Source organism: Bombus terrestris, chromosome 6 (genome assembly GCF_910591885.1).
Source record: "Bombus terrestris chromosome 6, iyBomTerr1.2, whole genome shotgun sequence".
Taxonomy (NCBI): domain Eukaryota; kingdom Metazoa; phylum Arthropoda; class Insecta; order Hymenoptera; family Apidae; genus Bombus; species Bombus terrestris.
The window spans coordinates 4,922,186-4,940,808 of NC_063274.1; the positions used below are offsets into that span (position 1 = coordinate 4,922,186).

Sequence of the window (18,623 nt, forward strand, 5' to 3'; positions counted from 1 at the left end):
ACAGTTATAAGCAAGCTCAGAAACAGAATATTTCATTTCGAAATTTACATTGCTGTATAATATTTAATCGAGTTGATATATAATGTTAATGGGCAGTAATTAAGTAACGTTATAAAATAATAAATTAATAATTCTATAAAGTATGATACATTTCAAAACATTTTCGAATATACAGAGGAACTAAACATTTTGTCACTGCCAAGTTGTTTCGCTTCTTATATTATTTTTTACGCACACATGGTATCTCTTTGCAGGATGTTCCTTTTTATTAGTCGAAGGTATAAGTTCAGGAAAATGTGCCTAATATTTTACCTATAGCCGAATTGGGAACTCAATTTGCGATGGTTTGTTCCGACAAATTGTGTAGCACATCTTCTGCGATATTCATTTTGTTATCGGTACTGTTGCGAAGAAAGGAGGTGAGAGCATCTCGGGCATTTTAAATAAAACAGAATCGATGCACGATTTTTGACGTCAGCCGGAGACAGTTCTTCACGTCTCGGAGACGTCAAAGTCTACAATGACACATGAAATGGATGATGTATTTCGTACGTCACTGTATACCAAGGAGTTAAAGTCTCACAAATGCGCAAATATCCGAAGTCTATTCTAACGCAAAAGAATATAATTTATATTTAAAACTACGATTAATCTTAACTATATTTTGAAGTGGAAAGTAATCGAACGAAACAGAATAATTCCTGGCACACGTAGAATATCGACTCTAGGATCGTAAAATAGAATTGCGAAGGATTAAATTGCCTCTTCGTTCCAGCGAATAGAGAAACTCTCAATACCATCATATCCATTACCAGTAATTTTCTTACCTGCCCTGACCTGGACGTCACGGCTGAGCACTCTACCGACGGAATTGCTCGCCACGCATCTGTAGGCCGCGCTGTGCACATCCTGGCGGAACGCGGCAGCCGGAAACGGCAAAAGGACCAACGTGCCGTTCCTCAGCACCCTCCGTACTCCCGGTACGTCGTTCACCGGATGTCCGTCCGCGGTCGACCAATCGATGTTGGGCGGGGGACTTCCTGTCGCGGAACAGTCCAGCCAGGCGCCGCTCGAATTCGAAAATTCCACCCTTGACGGTGGCTCGATCACGAAGCTTGGGCCACGTAAATGTGCGTCGAATCCATGACCACCCGCGGATGTCACCGCCGCGGCTGCACCTGCGAACAAAACGAAACGTTCAACGCTCGAAAATTCGCATAAATCTGCCGGCTGATTGCGGAAAAACGGCGCCGTTCGCTGAATCGTTGACCGCCCGACACGCGACAGTTTAATTGCGACGTAAATCCCGGCCCTCCTCCATTTTTGCATATTTCTCTCACCACCCTCTGTTCCGGGTCTCTGCTAATAAAACGCTTCGCGTTCACTCGTTTCGTCTACGAGCTTTTCTTTCCTCCTTCGTGCGGATATTTCCGCCGTGATTGCGAATCTTGGCTTCGACGTCTGTCTGCAACGAGCGGAGTGCGGCTATCGATGGACTCGAGGCAGATTTAAACGCGTCAGAGCGCACGAAATGCAAAGACACACGAAATAACAAAATGCAGCAACGAAATATTATTTATCAGGAATCGTGGAACACGAAATGGATTAACGTCTATAAATTGATATTTCTCCAACTCGTCGTTCGCGTTACTCGTGCACCAAAAATGATCCCTCTCGCGGTTCTTCGTCAAACGAAGAAGAAACTCACGTAGTGAGAACAATATCTTTTTTCTGATCCGAAAGCGCCGATCGTTCCTAGTCTTAGCCTATGCTAATATCGATTGACATGCTTCTAGCAATTAAGCGTAGATCTCGATAATTAGCGCGTGGTTTCATCGTAAAAATTCAAAGCGCACTACGAAAGGAGCCATTGTTCGTGCAACGATTCCATGTAGTTAACTTTCGTTAGGAAATTTTCCGCGAGAAAAATTGGAGACGGTTGCGAGAGAAACGGAGGCGTGCGTTATCTGCGGGTTATTCTTACGCGGATCGTAGATTGTGCCGTGGAACGCAATTCGTCGATTTTCAAAACCGATTAAACGCTTCTGTTATCGCGATTGTCGAGCGAACGATGGCCAGCACGTAACGGGCAAGTTATCCTACTCGAAGTATATCAGAGGGGTCGTACTTGGACATAATGCTTTGATCGGGGGTGCGAAGACACGAGTCAGCAAGTACTCGGCTCTTGCATCGTTAGAAGCCACTTCAGGCTAATAACTCCGGCCAGGCCACTCCCGCGACTCTGGAGTGTAGTTTAATTGTCGACGTTATTCGTACGCTACGGTAAAGAAACTACGAGCGAAGTTCTGTTCTAGCGGGTGGATAGCTAATATCGTTCATTGCCCTACTCTTCCGTACCCTTATTTCCCCATTCCATGAAACGATTTAAGATTGATGGTAACTATGTCGAATGACAGAAGTATTCGGACACTGTAATGTCCGAATAGATCGATCTGGGTTAACGGTAGAAATATCATGGCTTTTCCTTTCTCATAATCCTCTGAATCCTGTTACGATTCTTTAACTTTTTACGTCTCAATCTCGTTTTAGTTTCAACCGAGGGAAAGGCTTTTAACGTTTTACGATAAAAAGATCGTTAATATAAAATTGGAACGAGAAATCACGAACGTTAATAACCGTTCCTTCGTATTTTCCTTGAGTTTAGGAAATTTTTTAAGGATAGAAAGATACGATTTCGATCGGGAACGACTCAAATGTTAAGAGTATTCCTTTGTTATAGTTAAAAAGCAATTACCGAACACAACGATCCGATATCATTTCAAACAAAAGGCAGAAGAAGCTTGATCTTTGGTTTGCGAGTAAAACGTCAGCCAAGAATGGTTGTGTCAGTGAAAATAACAATTTCTGCCTGTCTACTCTTTGTTGGGTTAATTCAGCATTTCTGTCTAATCCAAGAGACTGTTTATACGTGTACAGTTTCGTAATTACTTCGCTGAATTCTTTTATATTCATACGTTCATAAATATTTATGTAAACATCGACACCGCGGTACAGATTAAAGTCATCTCATCTTTTTCAGATGTACCTTTCACTGAACTTTTAGAACCGCAATCTAACAGGCTTGAAAGATCAACACATCGATGCGTTGTTGTACAAAGACGAAAATAAATTGCATAGCCATAAAGAGACGGAAATTACTTTACGCGGAACATCACAAAAATTTCCACAGAGAGGCACGTTATATTTTCCCAAGACCCGGTTCCTCTAGTTTTTGATAGACGGCGCATATGGACGAGGATAGGACGATAACGGCGATCAAAAGAAACCCTCGTTGGTTCGTATCCGCGCAGAATTCCGTTGGTTCGATTTTAACGAAGATCACGATTTCATAGCGGCCACTGTAGAAAGCGTACGTTCTAAAATTTGCGTATCGATCGCTGGCACGCTGGCCGTGTGGTCGTGTGTTAATTAAAAATTCATTTATCTTAAATTCAATTTCCTCTGACTACGAGCCAGTCGTGCTTGCTCTCTCACTCTCTCTCTCTCTCACACACACACGCATATACATATCCTGAATGAATGAAAAAATGTCTAAAAAATTTATACCATGCAAGTAGAAAGAAAGGGGCGAGAAAAAGAAATGGTAAAAGTGACAAACAGAACGGGAACGCAGCGGTAATGCAAAATTAATTCGTCTAATAAAGGCGTAATTTTTGAAGCGAAAGAGCATGTTCCGCCATTAAAAAGAAGCACCGCCGCTGGCTGCTCACGAGCGTACTGAAACCAGGAGATGGAACGATATTGCATATCTCTCTGGCATCGTCCATAAGTGAAGAGCGGTTCGGTGAAACGTGGAACTCATAACGACGCGACGTCCAAGGGAACGGACGTAACTCGTTTATAACGACATTTGAAGGAAGAAGAGGGATACAGAGAACGAGAGAGAGAGAGAGAGAGAGAGAGAGAGAGAGAGGAGTGAGAGAGAGAGAGTTTTGAGTCGCGACCGAATTTCGTAATACCCGTTGCAGGATAGTATGCGCGTCGCATACAAAACACAAAGTATGCAAATCCTGGGTGCCGCGCGGTCGAATTGAAATCCCCGTAGTGTCCGGCAATTACAAACCGTCACGGTGACTCGCTTCCGGAATTGTCTCGAGCACTTAATTACTAATTCCAGCCAAGTATTTCGTTGGCCGGGGGCATCGCGTTGAATTACACGCATGGCACCTTACCCTCCGCTCGTTCGTTTTCCACGCGCATACATTATACACGCGAGTGTCGCGATTAATGTGGACATCTCGACTTTGATGGACGGAACGTCGCACGGAATTGTTCGCTTCCGCGGTACAATTTTTTAATGGAAATTACTGCTGCGTTTTTAATGCTGTTTTCGGGCATTGGTTTTTAACAACAGGCGATATTGACTTATGGTTCAGTGGTGAGTCTTCGGGAATCCTTGCGCTGCAGTAACTTTCATCGGAGAATTTGTGGAAAGAAATTTTGTTCTTTCTATTTTTGCTTTTTTTTTTTAGTGTACTCGACACAGACAATTTTTTAAAAATTAATTTGAAGGTTTAATCCCTTCGTTGCGTCAACTATTAGAGAAAATAGTTTGGACTACAATTTTAGAGAACCATGGTAATGTAAAGGTTCTTAGAAAGAAAAGGAATCATCTAATACCATTGGAATAAACATTCTTTAAGTTATTCTACCACGCAAATACGTTTAGCTGATTACTTCGTTTTCGGTTTCTAATCAAAGTATCCTGGAAATTACATCAATTCGCCGATTTGCGTTTAGTTGATCACCATATCGATGCAAACTGAATTTCATTACATTTAATAATCGACAATTAAATATGTAAATGGAATGGCTAACTAAGAATAGTACACAGCTATTGTTACATTATCATCACGCGTATACAACTATTCCCGTAATAATATATACCAATATATAAAACGAAATAAATATAAGGCGAATCGACGAAATAATGGTTGGCTATATGCATATGCATCCTGAATATATACGACCTAATTTAAATGATAATTATTATATAATTGCGACATTAATACAAAGCTAACATTGGAAACAAAAAGCGTAATATTCTACTCCCGTGTTGGACGAGATTGGACGCTTTTTAGTTTAAATCGATTGAATAGTTCTCCTCATTGAGGAAAATTTAATAAAAAGTTTACTCTAGAAGTATAATTGTATTATAAGTTTAGAATGAAAATTCCAGAATTATACTGTGATCCCTAAGTCATGGGAATGTATCGTACCATGTATTTGCGGGAATTTCAAAATTAGAAAAATGTCTGAAATACGTATAATGCACAAAAAGATAGAAAGTATGCAAAATAGAATATTCCTTATATTTCCAGGGTTATGAATTTGTTTGATCGAAACTGTTCGATGGAAATATTTTGCGATTGATTAATTTTGAATCAAGGGTTTCATCGATTGATTTCGATAATAGCCTAAATATAAAAGAACTAATATATAAAATGTATAAGAAGAGAAATTAATATATATATATATATATATTCTGATCATGATTCTTGATTGTTCCCCTATAATGACAAGCACTTTTCTATCGACAAATTAAAATTTAATATTGCACATCGATATTGGACGAGATTCGACGTTTTTCAATAACGTAGGGTAATTATGGAATTGTTAATTCGACGCGAGAATTTTTATCGCGCTCCGGGAGAAATTAAAATGCGAATTAATGGACGAGTTAAAAGGAACATTTGAATTTAATTGAGGAGAAGCGGCCGTGAAATAGCCGCGTTGGTTGCAAAGGGAACGTGTACAAGATGCTTTAAATCGAGAGAAACAAGGTGTTGTTCATTTTCCTCTTTTTTCTTTTTTTCGTCAGTTTAGTTGCAAAGAACTACGAATGGATGAGGAGCACTGGGAGGCAAAGAACGCGAACCTTTTTGCCATTTGACTTTACGGAGCATGAAGGAAATTATCCCATGCTGAAGCTAAGTATCACTAGCAGTCCGTAATATCCGTTCTTGTTAAGCTACTTTCCATTCTTTGCCATTTACGCTGCTGATAAATTATTTTAAGGTATCAGTTTTTACATTTTCTATTTATATTACTATAGGTTTGTAAACAATGTTGCAAGCTTACAACGTAATGTAACATTTCATACGTTTGTGAAACATTTTTTATTATACAAATTTAGATTGTAACTTTTTATGTAATTTTAGTATGATCTTTTAAAGATCTTTTCAGGTGTACGGTAAATGAATGAACCTAATTTTCCTGTACAAGTGCAAAATAAATTGGATATTCTACTATCCTTTTATATCCCACTTAAACAATGATATTTTCCTTTCTACGATTCTCAGAATCATTTTACACACATAATCTTTTCAAGCAACATAGAGCTTCCTGTTTACCGAGCAATAACAACGTCATCTTCACCACCGTAATCTTTTTACACGACCAATAAAACGACATCGTTTGATAAATAAGATACAGTATTTTCAATCTTCCAATAACGTAATCACTTTAACCATTGATCAATCCTAAGATCTCAATAAAGACAATCTCATTAGATTTCAATAAAAAAATACATCACATCAAGCATCAAACGAATTACATTAATTTAATAAAACAATCTAAAAATGATCTTTTAGAAAATGTCTCCTTTACGATATACTTGTTCCTAACTCAAAGAAATGAAAAATTCAATCAAATTCTGACACATCCCAATCTAATCCTAACGCTAATAAAAAATTCTAACACAATTCAAAAAAATAAATTTTACACGTCTATCTTTACTAAGTCGGAAGCCACAGTTCAGGATTTATCGCGGTTGCGTAAGAGAGAGTCACAATCTCTGGAAGATTTAGATTCGAACGACTGCAGCGGATAGACAGCAGAACGAGAGAATTAAAAATGCTCGATATCAGCGAAAAGAATGTCTGACTGAATTCAACCGAGTAACGCTCTAATTTTTTATTTGCCCCCTTCCCTATTATCCCCGTCTACCCGTATCGATACGAAACCGTTCCGGACCGCGTTCGTTAGATTCCTCTCGGGGAAATCTAAAAACGCTCTCGAGCCCCGGGGATCGGATCCGACCAGACGATCCGTCTTCGCGGAGCGTCGTCTCAGGCATTTGTTCGACGAGCCGGAAAATCGAACGAGAGTTGGATGGATGACAGGAATTCCCGACAACGTTGGGAATCGCGCGGATTGCACGGAACGACCGGGACGTCCGAGACAACCACCGGCGGACTCCATAAAGTGGCGGAACGCTAAATAGCGACCGGGACAATTAAAGGGCAAGACGTTCGAGAGGGATGGAGACGAGAAGCGTCGTAGGTTTTATGTTTGCGCGTAAAGTTGGAAGAGAAAAGGAGATGTTCGTTGAAGATTGTAAAGATGCGAAGGAAAGAAAAGAGAGGAAGAAAGTACGGATGAAAGCAGAGCAAAGGATAGAAAATAGCGAGAAATGAAAAGGTCGAGAAGAATGGGAAGAGGAGAAGAGTTTGTGAAAATGGCGAGAAAATATAGTAGCGAATGATAAAAAGGGTAAAGAGTGCGAGAAAGGTGAAGAGGGAAGACGGATAGAAGAAAGGGAGTTAATTAAGAAACGGAGATGATGAGTAATAATAAGTTAGAAGCTAGCTAGGATAGAGAGAATAAATCCTTTCTATTTAGAAAGGAAGAAATTCGCACGGAGAAATAGAAGAGTAAAAGCTGCGAAAGAGTAAGAGGAGAGCGAGAGAGAGAGAGAGAGGGTTGTAACGATAAGCGAGCGAGAAAGACGGAAGGCGTGAGAGCAAAGGGGAAGAGGATGAGAGAGAGGAAGCACTCGGCAGGTAATAGCTCCCAATTACCATAACGCTTGGCTAAGCCGACTAATCGGTTCCGCTTATGCCGACCGGCAAATTATTATTAATCACATTGCACGTGGATTACCGTTTATGTACATCCCCAGCGATGGCATTTGCACTCTGGGTCACGTCGCGCGTCCATGCCAGCCTAGTAGCATGAATTTCCAAATCGGTCTTTGATCTCACGGTTACTCACGCTCCAGTAGAACTGGATCCTCGAGAAATGCTAAAAGCATTTCCGGCGGGTTACTTCTCAGAAATTCCTCGATTCGAAATGTGGAAATGCCGATAACAGGCCTCTCGCATCGTGTCAGAATTATATTTGTTAGCATTGTTTGCCGTCAATGTCGGATTTCTAACTTTTGTCAATATATCGTCAAATATAAAGCTCGTAACCGTGTAATCAATAGTCAGCTGCAATTTATGGCACTCTATAAATTATGCAACGTGTACGTAACATGTACACTCATATAGTTACATATCGATATATAGGTATTGTTATAGAAATTACATAGTCAAAGTTAAACTCGAGTTATTTCATTTTAGAATCTTCGATCGAAATTTTCATTCTATGTTGTACGCGATGAGTGATTCTATGGTCTTTGCCAGCTGATGGAATTTTCGAAATTCTACCTTTTAGAAATATTATAATATTTTAAAATACATTACTACCAGAGGCAAAACTTATACATACGTTGTAATTTTTAATCAACGTTTCAACTAATTCCGTATATTGCATTTGACAATCAAAAAACACACGTGAAACAAAATTTCAATTTTAAAAGCTTTATACCATTATTTCGCGTTTCAATAAAGCTTTGAAACTAATTTTTCCTGAAAAAAAGAAAACGTAATATAAGTATAAAAATGGATCGTCCACTTTATACGAGTGTAACGAAAATTGAAATTTCAAAAATCTCTCTCCATTTTCCTATACACAAATTTTTAATCTCGACTTTTCCTGCGTAAAACCTTTACAAAAAAGCATTCTGATATTAAACATAATCGACAAATACCGATCAAATAAATTTTGATCCGGGACACAAAAAAAAAAATGAATATCATTTTGTTCAAAAATTTCGTAACCAAATTTGGGAAAAAGTTGAAGATACTGAATCTTTCTATCAACAAACTACTCGACTTTTCGATATTTATTGATTAACTTCGTGATTACTTTACCGCAAAAACTTGCAAAGTATTCAGTTTCTTGACAAATGTCGAGCAACTTTTATCTATTTCTCGTAAGAATACAAGTCTTGTCTTTCTTGTTACAAAATGATACGTTGACTAATACAAAAATTTGTTCTCCTATTAATTGCATTCGACGTTCAGCTAAAAGTATAATTTGTCAAACAGCATTTATACAGACGACAAACGATAATATACAGACTATAAAGATATGTATATCAAGTGTCAAAAATGCTACGAACTTCTCGAACCACCGGAGAGAAACCAATATACACATTTGTCACGATGATCAAAGCAAAAGTATCGAAAGGTTTGTGGTTCCTTACATCATCGCTGTACATTGGCGAGGAGATTAATTGTCCGTCGTAAATCATAGCGGAATTTCGTTGGGAACGTCGGAGTTCGTCGAGCCAGTTTAGTCGAGGAAAAATTGATAGAAAGAGAGGATTATATTCGGAACAAGTTTCCTTCCGTGAAAAATTGGGTTGCTTCCAGAATCAGAGCTTTTGTGCGGGATTTCGGGACGTCGCGTCGCGTCGGTGGAGTCGGTTTCCATGAAACGAGCCGACTGGCTCGGGACCGGCCAAGGTAAGCTCGACTACGAACTCGGAATCAATAGGCGGAACAAACTGTGTAGGTGGATAGAGGTCGCTGGTAAGATTGAATTTGCAGACTCTACCGCCCTTGTCGGTGAGAAGGGACCGGATAAAAAGAAAAAAAAAAGAAAGGAAAAGGAAAGAAGAAGAAGAAAAAAGAGGGCGAAGGGCAAACCTAGAACGGATAAGAGTCTAAAAGTCTCACGAAGGTGGTTCCTCGCGAACTGTTTCCCTCTTTTTTCTTCCCCGCGAAGGTTCCCGTGTTTACACTACCGATCAAGACAGCAATTATTTGATCCGGCTGTAGGGACGAACTTCATCGCGAATCGTAACCTTTCGAGGAGAAGGTTCTCCACTTTCCTCTATCTTTCTACTTGTTGAGATTCTGTTCTCTCTTTCCTTTCTGTTTGGAATTTTGAGATAATTTGATATTCGCTCGAGTGGATTTTAAATATTAAGCGGAATTGCTGGAAATTTGCTCATCGTCTGAGTTTTCTTATTTCAATACCGCTTTATAGGTAAATAGCGGATACGGGATTACCGGTTCAAGAAGTCATTGTTGGAGTCGATAAGGTTTATACTTGGGGTTGGAGATACAAATATATACTCCAGTTCTTACCTTTCGTTCTTTCCGTAAATAACTATGACTATTCTTTCCTCATTGATTCGTTTAATCCGTAAACTCTTTTCCTCTATATTAGGAAATTCTCGAGAAAAGACAATTTTCTCTATAGTAGCCGGTGGTTTGTGTTAGCGTCCTATTCAAGTTCAAGCGTCGTACAAATATCCATCTAAAGCTGCCAGAATATCTCCCAGTGCACGGTATACATTTCTTTCCTTTCAACGTATCCAATTTCCTCTCTATCTTTTTTCAATATTATCGATCGACGTATCTCGCAACAACAGTCGGAATTACTTCGAATAAACCGCAGTTAATTTTTACCGTGTAATTAACCTCTCCAATTACTTTTGGTTCAGTTCTAATCTTCAAGGAAGTAACATTTCTTCATTTTCAACCTTCCTGCATTTCCTATCTCACGAACAAATTTACATGTATTGTACGTCGTTATCGATTTACGATAAAAGAGAATAACAGCAGGTATTAGATGAAAATCGAATTGTCCAATGAACACGTATGTAGTTACATGGCTGAGCACAGCCTAAGGATCAAGGCAATTTGCATCGAGCGGAAGAAAACAAATTATCTGATATAATATCCGATTAACAAACATCCACGTCTATCCTTCTCCGCGCAACGATCAAACACACTCGCTAAAACCCTCCACAAACAAACGAATAATCTCAAAGAAAAACACTATCAAAGCTACTTCACCTATTTGATACGAACTATGTACATATCTACCCCGTACACTTAGTTTTTTTAATTCGCTAAACAAGCAAGCGCTAGTCGGTACTCGCTGCATGTTCTATCAGCTCCTTGCAGGAGCATAATAGGCTAAGCTGAGCGATAAATTCTGGGTATCTTGTCGCGCACAGCTACCAACGGATTCATCGACGTATTTTAGAGGACACTCGAGTCACCTGAAATATTCACCTCGACCCGTTGGGTACGTCTGAAGCCTTATTTCTCTCTTGCTCTCCCCCTGTCTCTCTCTCTCTTTTCTCTCTCTCGAGGGTTCTGCGTTTAAAGTTTAAGGAGACCCGTATTCGCCGTTGTACGATGTCGTTGTGTTTCCGACTGGTGTAAGGAAAGAGCCGTGAGCTTGTTCTAGGTCGATACCAGCTTTTTCGTCTCCTGTATGGATGGCTTCCCTGAGGCTATGCAGTCACGTCGCTGCGTTGTAACTTTCAGCTGGACCGATGTATTCAATCTGCTACGGTGATCCCTGTACCGGAGTTTTAAATCTCGATGTACAGCAGCAAACGAATATTTTCCATTAAGTAGCAGATTGTAATCTTTGTTTACTGTGTCTAGATCGAGGATACGATCAAAAAGTTTGTACAATTTTCATTTTTTTAAGACAGTATGTATTGTTTCTCGATATTTATATCGTCCCCTTCAGAGCAATCACCATTAACGATAATACTCTTTTGCCGACGTTTGCTCTATCCTTCGAAACATTTTTGGGATTCATTTCGTTGTATGTATTTTAGTTTGCTCTGCGTTTTTTGTTTTATGTCTTCGGTGTTCTTTCATAGGTTTTTCCATTCATGGCAATAGAAAGGAGGCAATTGAGAAATCACAACTGTATCGTTCTTTGCCAGAAACTTTCTAACGAGCAACGATGCGCGAGTATGTTCTTCCAATCTAAGCGACCAGAAAATCGCCGAAATTGCGGACACACAACTTAATCAACGGATAATCAAATCCGAAGTGATCGGTCGATTTAAATAAACAAACTGAAGTGAGTCACGAACAGACGAATTTCAACAACATAAAGCAATCTTTCTTGCAACAGGTATTTTCTAATTACCAATTTGCGCGAACGTTTTGATCACACCTCGTATAGTATATCCTGCATTGTATTAGGTTCTTCGGAAAGTTCATTTTCAGAATGAAATTCTAAATTCCGACGTTTCTATCTATTACTTATCAAATACAGCAATTAGGGTGAGACTGAAGATGAGTCAATAAAATGATGTTCTTCAACGAGACGTTAGTTCTCGAGGAATGAAGATCGAATAAAACTCGAATGTCAAAGAGAGGCGCAATCTCGTTAATTGACAAAATGTCACTGCAACGTATCTATAATACAACGTGTACAGCTGAGAAAGAAATACGAAGCGACGAGGAAACGAGGCAAGCGACCGATTTTAGGAGCCAATGCCACAAAGAAAACGTCAGGGGCAACAAGTTGCGAAAGTTGTTTAGACGCCTTGGAACTGGTTTGGCGAACGCTTCTGAAAAACTATCACCGTGTAGGGACACGGGGCAATTTTACAGCGTATACCGGGCCGGGAAAAAGTTTCCGTGGCGGGCAACAAGTTGGAGAAGTTTCGTTATGACCGCGGTGGCAGTGCCTCGTGAACGGTCCGTGGGGCGTTTCGAAGAGCGTCGAACGACTAATCTTACGGCTTGCGGAACCTCGATATGAGACTATACGTGGAAAGTTTTCGCGAATCCTGCTCGTAGAAAAACGTCATCGATTTCATGGAATAGGGGTAAAGTGAATTGTCTTGGTTCTTCCAATCAACTACGATCTTTCTTACCGGCCACTTCTTAACGTTCGAGATTATACGATTCGAGGATAAAAGGAAAATTACGAACGTTTGGGTCTAGTCTTTTGATTTCTTGAAAAGATTCGTGAGAAGGACACAAGAATATTCTTCGATGAATATTTGTTTAAAAATTATTTTTAATTTAAATTCTACGCGAATGAAATTTAATATGATGCTACATGCTAGAATAGATGGTACACTTATATAGGTAATGCATTTTTATTTTCAAATGCTCTACAGATTTAAAATATCTTTAGCAATACACTTAGATAAAATTAAATGAATTTCGATAGAATGCGATCTTTTTACTGCTACCAAACAATGAACTAAACAACTCCCGAGTTATTAATACCCAGAACGACATCCTCGTTATCTACCTTCATAAAGTTTTATCTTTACATTTTCTATTACGCGTGCATTAACCCTCTTTTTTTTCTTTCTTTTTGTTAGTAGTACCCGTCAACTGTCGATCTAATTTTCTTCGTCATAATTAATTTATGTATGGCACAGCAATACAGACGGAAATGAAAAATCTCGGGCCCGCAAGAATACAAGGACGTAATAACGCTCTCTTTCATCTAGCATTATTAATTCCACTGCAGGCTTTTGTTACAATAAAAATGAATTTTTCATAAATGAAAGAGACAATACCGGTTTAATCCGTAAAAAATGAAGTCATAGTTTCCCTTTATTCCGCGTAGTCGAAATAGGAGATGCAAAATACCATTATTTTTTTCGGCAATCATTGCAATCGAACGTACCCATTGAAAGGCGTTCGGACGAATCGTAATACAATTTTACGTCTCTCTTATTCATAATATACATATATTTATACGTATTTACAGCGTTACCATAGAACAGTGATATATACACGTGCCATTATATCGCGATACTTCGAGGTTTCGCGAAAGTTTCAATTAAGACGAAGAAAACGTAAGAGAAGGCTCGAGAAGTAACCAAAGATTATATTCCGCGAGTTATTCTCAGCCGCTCGTATTTTTTTTTTTTTTTTCTCTTGGACGAAGAAAAGAACGAAGAGGGTGTTGGAAAACGCGAAAGCTCGCGCGCACCTTTCTTTCGAGCGGAGGTGAACGCACCTTTGGTCACTGCTGATGTTGTCGACTCTCGGAGGTGTTAGTCGTTTTAATTTCTCGAATAGAGAGGAAGAATGGAAGGGAGAGATACAAGAGAAAGAAGGACGGATGGATTGTGATTATTTGAAATATGAGAAAAACTTTCAACCCTAACCGCGCTTAAGACGAGAACCTAACCTTCCCCTATCCTCCTCCTTCTCTTTTTCTCTTTCGCTTCCACTCGCTTCCCTTTCTCTCGTTGTTTCTCGTTTCCACTCTAAGCCAGAGCATACACGTTCTTTCAGTTACTTTTTCCCTCCCTTTCAGGCTTCCTTCCTGTCTTCTAGTACGCGCAGATTTCACAGCGTACCACGAGTGCTCCGTAGCGTAACCTTTTCGTCATTTTAAAACGCTCTGAAAGCCCGTACGGAGTTTTCGGGACAAAAAGCTGCTTTTCTTCCGGTTACGTTAGTTTTATCGTGCTCTGTTCACCTGCCGACTTACTTTCTCTCTTCCTCTGTTTCACTTTGTTTCTATCTCCCTCTTCCTTTCTCTCTCTCTGTCTTGCTTTTTTCTTCTTTTTTCTTTTCGACGTCGTAGCAATTTCTCAGCACTCGTGGCTCGCTCTTTCATACGACGTCTAGTTGATACTTCCGATAAAAGAATCTTCCTGGGGGAAAAAGGTCCCGTGAAAATCTTGGTGTTCTTGTTAGACGGCGAACTTCCGGACCAATTTGTCGTGGTCAAGAGACGAGCGTCGCGTTTCTTTAACTATTGAACGCCATCGATTCGAAAGACGAATTAAGTTTCTGGTGATTTTGGGAACGTCTCCTGACCAATTGATCGCATAAATATATAAATACTATAAATAAATACTATAAATAATTATAATCTTATATAGTTCCTATCAAAAAGCTGTACAATAATAGTTTTGCCCCACGATATTTTAAGATATGTTCTAGTTTCTCGTGCTTAAGTTTCTGCAAATGTCCACGAACACTTGCGAACATATGGTAGTCAAATTTTCACAACTGTAAGCAGGTAGGTATTGATTACCTAAAATATCAAATATAATATATAAATATTTCTATCTGTGGAAGATAAGTTTTCCGCTTAAATGCATCATTATGAAATGAAAATTTCGTTAAAAAATATTATATGCTTCGTTTCGTCCATGAGTAATTTATTAAGAGCAACAACGCATTAAAGTCACAGTTACAGAACGAAGTCGAAGTATCCACTGATCGTAAATTCTAAAAAAAGAAAAGAAAGCCAACAGAGTAACACGTATGTTGTTCAAAATTAATATCTGACGATTTATAGTCACCACATAAAGGAGTAGTTTTAAGAAGAAGTTCGCGAATGAAAAGTGCTCTATCAGCAGCAAAAAGACGAAACTCGTTTTATTTACATAATTTTCATTCCGACCAAGCTTAAACGAACGTTCTCAAGCGTTCCGCGTCCAATCCCGCTCGCATATCGATTTCGTTTGCCATAAGAAACCCGAACAGCATGAGATCGCCCTAAAGAAACAATCGGCTCTTTGATGACGGAGCTATCAAGCAGATGTATGGTGCTTCTCTTTACGATTCACCGAGCGAGACTCGACTCAAACGATCCATCGGCAGGCGGGTAAAAGGATTTCCCGATCGTCGAGTGGGACGTAACAATCTCATTTTCTTTGTCCCGGAAGATCGAGTGGGTGGTGAGAGGCGGATGGACGCGTTCACCGCCCCGCAGGTGCAAGGATATAGGTTCGCCTGGAACAATGAACGCAATCAATGCGGTGTGGCACCCCTTCGACGTCAATCAAACGGTCGGTGTACGCGCCAGTAGCCCATTGGCCCCGATTGCCTTTTGTCGCCCCTGTAGTGTTCGCTGTACGCGGCAAAGAGGAATTGGATGGACCAGGATCCACGCGGATAGCCAGATTTGCATCCAACAAAGACAGACGCGGAAAGAGTGGAAAAGGAACTCAAAGGATAGAGCGAGTTGGCTTGGGATGAAGTCGAAGCTAGGGTAGATGAACATGGGTGGACAACGATGAAAGGGAATGCGACGCGTGAGGAAGGATGGATGGAAACCGAAGAGAAAGGCCAGAGGAGTATAAACTGATAAATGGAATGACACGAAGGGGGAGCGTAAGCTTGGTCAGGGAATGGCGAATTGATGGTGGGGGTTATATAGGGGTGAAAGGGGAGAGAGAACGGATAGAGAGATTGCAGCGGACGGTAAATGGGGCGAATTCCAGCCGAATACTGCCTGCTTGCGACACGCGTGTTGCAGTACTGACCAGTCCACGACCCAATTTCGAAGGGTTGTTTTCTCTCTCCCTCTCCCTGTGTATTCGTCTCTGTCTGGGATGCGTACCATCCCTTCTCTTTCGATGGTGGTTTGTACTCCACTCTCTCTCTCTCTCTCTCTCTCTCTCTCTCTCTCTCTCTTTCTCTCTCTCTATCTATCTTTGTGTCGATCTTCTTGAATCGAGTGCGTACGTGAACGAGATATACATATATGTGCACGTATATATATACGTATGTATGTATGTTGAAGAGGTAATATATCGGCAAGCGCGTTGATTCGAACGTATTCGGTAGGTGGAGGCGTAGAGGGTGCGAGTCGATCGATTATCGCAACACGAGAGTCAGGTGAAAGCGGGTGATCCTTGTTTCGAGCATGGATACTCCCTGCTGATTGATTGCTATGTAGGACGCTAATATCGCCACGCGGTGACAACGTGTAAAACATCGTCCCGTGTCTACGATGTTTCTTGTAGTTCCATAGTAGCTGTTGCTTCGTTGCGAACAGACAATCGTCGCTATCGGCCAGATCAAGTTTTTCATTCGAAAGAATAATTAGCTCGTCGTATCCGCAAACGTCCGATATAATTTCGTTGGGTATTTTATCGGAAGGCGAATAGGAATTTCGAGCGAACGCTCTATATTATCGATCTCGTCGGAGTAGCCAAGAGGAATTTGTCGATACGAATGAAATTTCGGATTGCACTCGATAATAGGTTTAAGTGGCGTTTTAATGACGCGGTATAATAATTACACGCAGCTATCGATTGCTTTCCGCTTTCCATTGGCTAGAGATATATCAGATCGTGCTCGACACGACGAATATCGGCTCGCATCTTGTTAGCGATATTCCATTACACGGCGACACGCTTATGAAACAGAAATAACATTTAAGCAGCGTGCTAAACGAACTGATTTTAACGAACGGCTCTTTCGACGTGCTCCAGCCGACAAGTTCTTGTAATTAACAGAATTGTTACCTCTTTTTTTTCTCTCTTTGTATTCCTGTTTTTTTGTTTGACGTTGCCATCGTGTCTACGACCTGAGATAATTGAAGATGAATCTTCCACTTGCTGAATGTTCGATGTTTCATGCGCGGTCAATAACCTCGCCGTTGATCGATAAATGCAACTATATCGCGCTTTGTAATTATAGATAATGCACCCGTGGAAACGTCGAGTCGCGTTGCTTTTCAAATTTTCCATGTCTCCGAACGTCAGGCGCGGAAACGGTGATGCGCCATCGACATTTTATTCGAAACGTGATAATGCTCGTGACAATTGTGTTAACAATTTCTAAAAAATCTGTTCCGTATCAGTGAAATGTAACGCTGAAAGCACTGTTTTACTTTTTAAAGCAGGAAATGTTTAAATCAGGAAATGTTTAAATCAGGAAATGTGCTTTTAGTTCGAGAAACGTCTATTTTAAAGTATTATCTTTTAATGAAATCCAAATGTTTTATATCTATAGTTCCTGGGAGGAAAATTACGTAGCGTTTTCAATAAGTAGCTAGATTTTAGGTTGAACGGAGTTATTAAAAGAATTTGCACGAGTAACGAATTATTAATGTTAAGAGCGCTATGTGCAAAATTAATAACACAGAAAACTGCATAATTTTATTAATATGTTTATTGAACTTTTAAACCTAATTTCTGATACGTGTAATGTATAACGTCATTGCGTCATTGTATAACTAGACTTCTAAATTTATTCAAGTTGCAATCAAGAACATAAGATTTGTACAAACGCTATCTAAACTTAAACGAAACGTCTATATTCTGTTCATACTTTTTATTACACTATAGTGATGTGTATATTATTTAATAATCAACATTTTATCAAATATTATTTTTATTACGTGTTTTTTAAACGTAATATTAACATTTTATCGACGGATCTTTTCGCTCAACGCAAATGATACATAATAGTTACATCAATCGTGCACCTTTTGCAAGAGCCAAAGCGCTTTTAGCGTGTATACCTATTACATTGTAATGTAATAATTTTACGTAGGACGCCAGTTGATCGCCGATGCACAGCGTAAATTTTACTTAAAACACCAATTACCATGCTTCGCCGTTAACGTTGTTAATATCATACAAAACCATAATAAAACTTATACTTTGTGGAATTTTGGTTATTGAGTACATAACATAATTAGTGGATTTTAGACCCTTGGACAGATTAAATTTTGATTGTTAAATTAGATTTCATTAAAATTATTAATATTAGTACGATTAAGAAACGACTAAATGATCGTTCACAAATATTTCCACAATTATCTCAGGACCCTGCACGAATCGATGCTTTGGCGTTTGAACGAAGAACGTCGTAAGACTGCGTGTGATTTCGAACAAGTTAACGAGGCTATCTTCATCGTTTGGTAGTTTATCGTCTTCGATGGATTTAAGAAACGAGCTAAGATGGTTGTCGCGGAGTATTATGGCAGTGTTTCTTTGCAAAAGG

At 39.6% G+C, this 18,623-nt stretch overlaps 1 protein-coding gene across 10 annotated transcripts in view; it reads right to left on the reverse strand.

Moving 5' to 3' along the window:
• The window catches only part of LOC100647260 (Down syndrome cell adhesion molecule-like protein Dscam2), a 127,035-nt gene that overhangs the window by 48,229 nt on the left and 60,183 nt on the right, over positions 1–18,623 (reverse strand). For all 10 annotated transcript variants that reach the window (XM_048406452.1, XM_048406450.1, XM_020863365.2 and 7 more), the window contains exon 2: positions 828–1,178. In XM_048406452.1, coding sequence (XP_048262409.1) covers positions 828–1,178 — 351 coding nt within the window. The remainder of the gene's footprint in view (positions 1–827; positions 1,179–18,623) is intronic.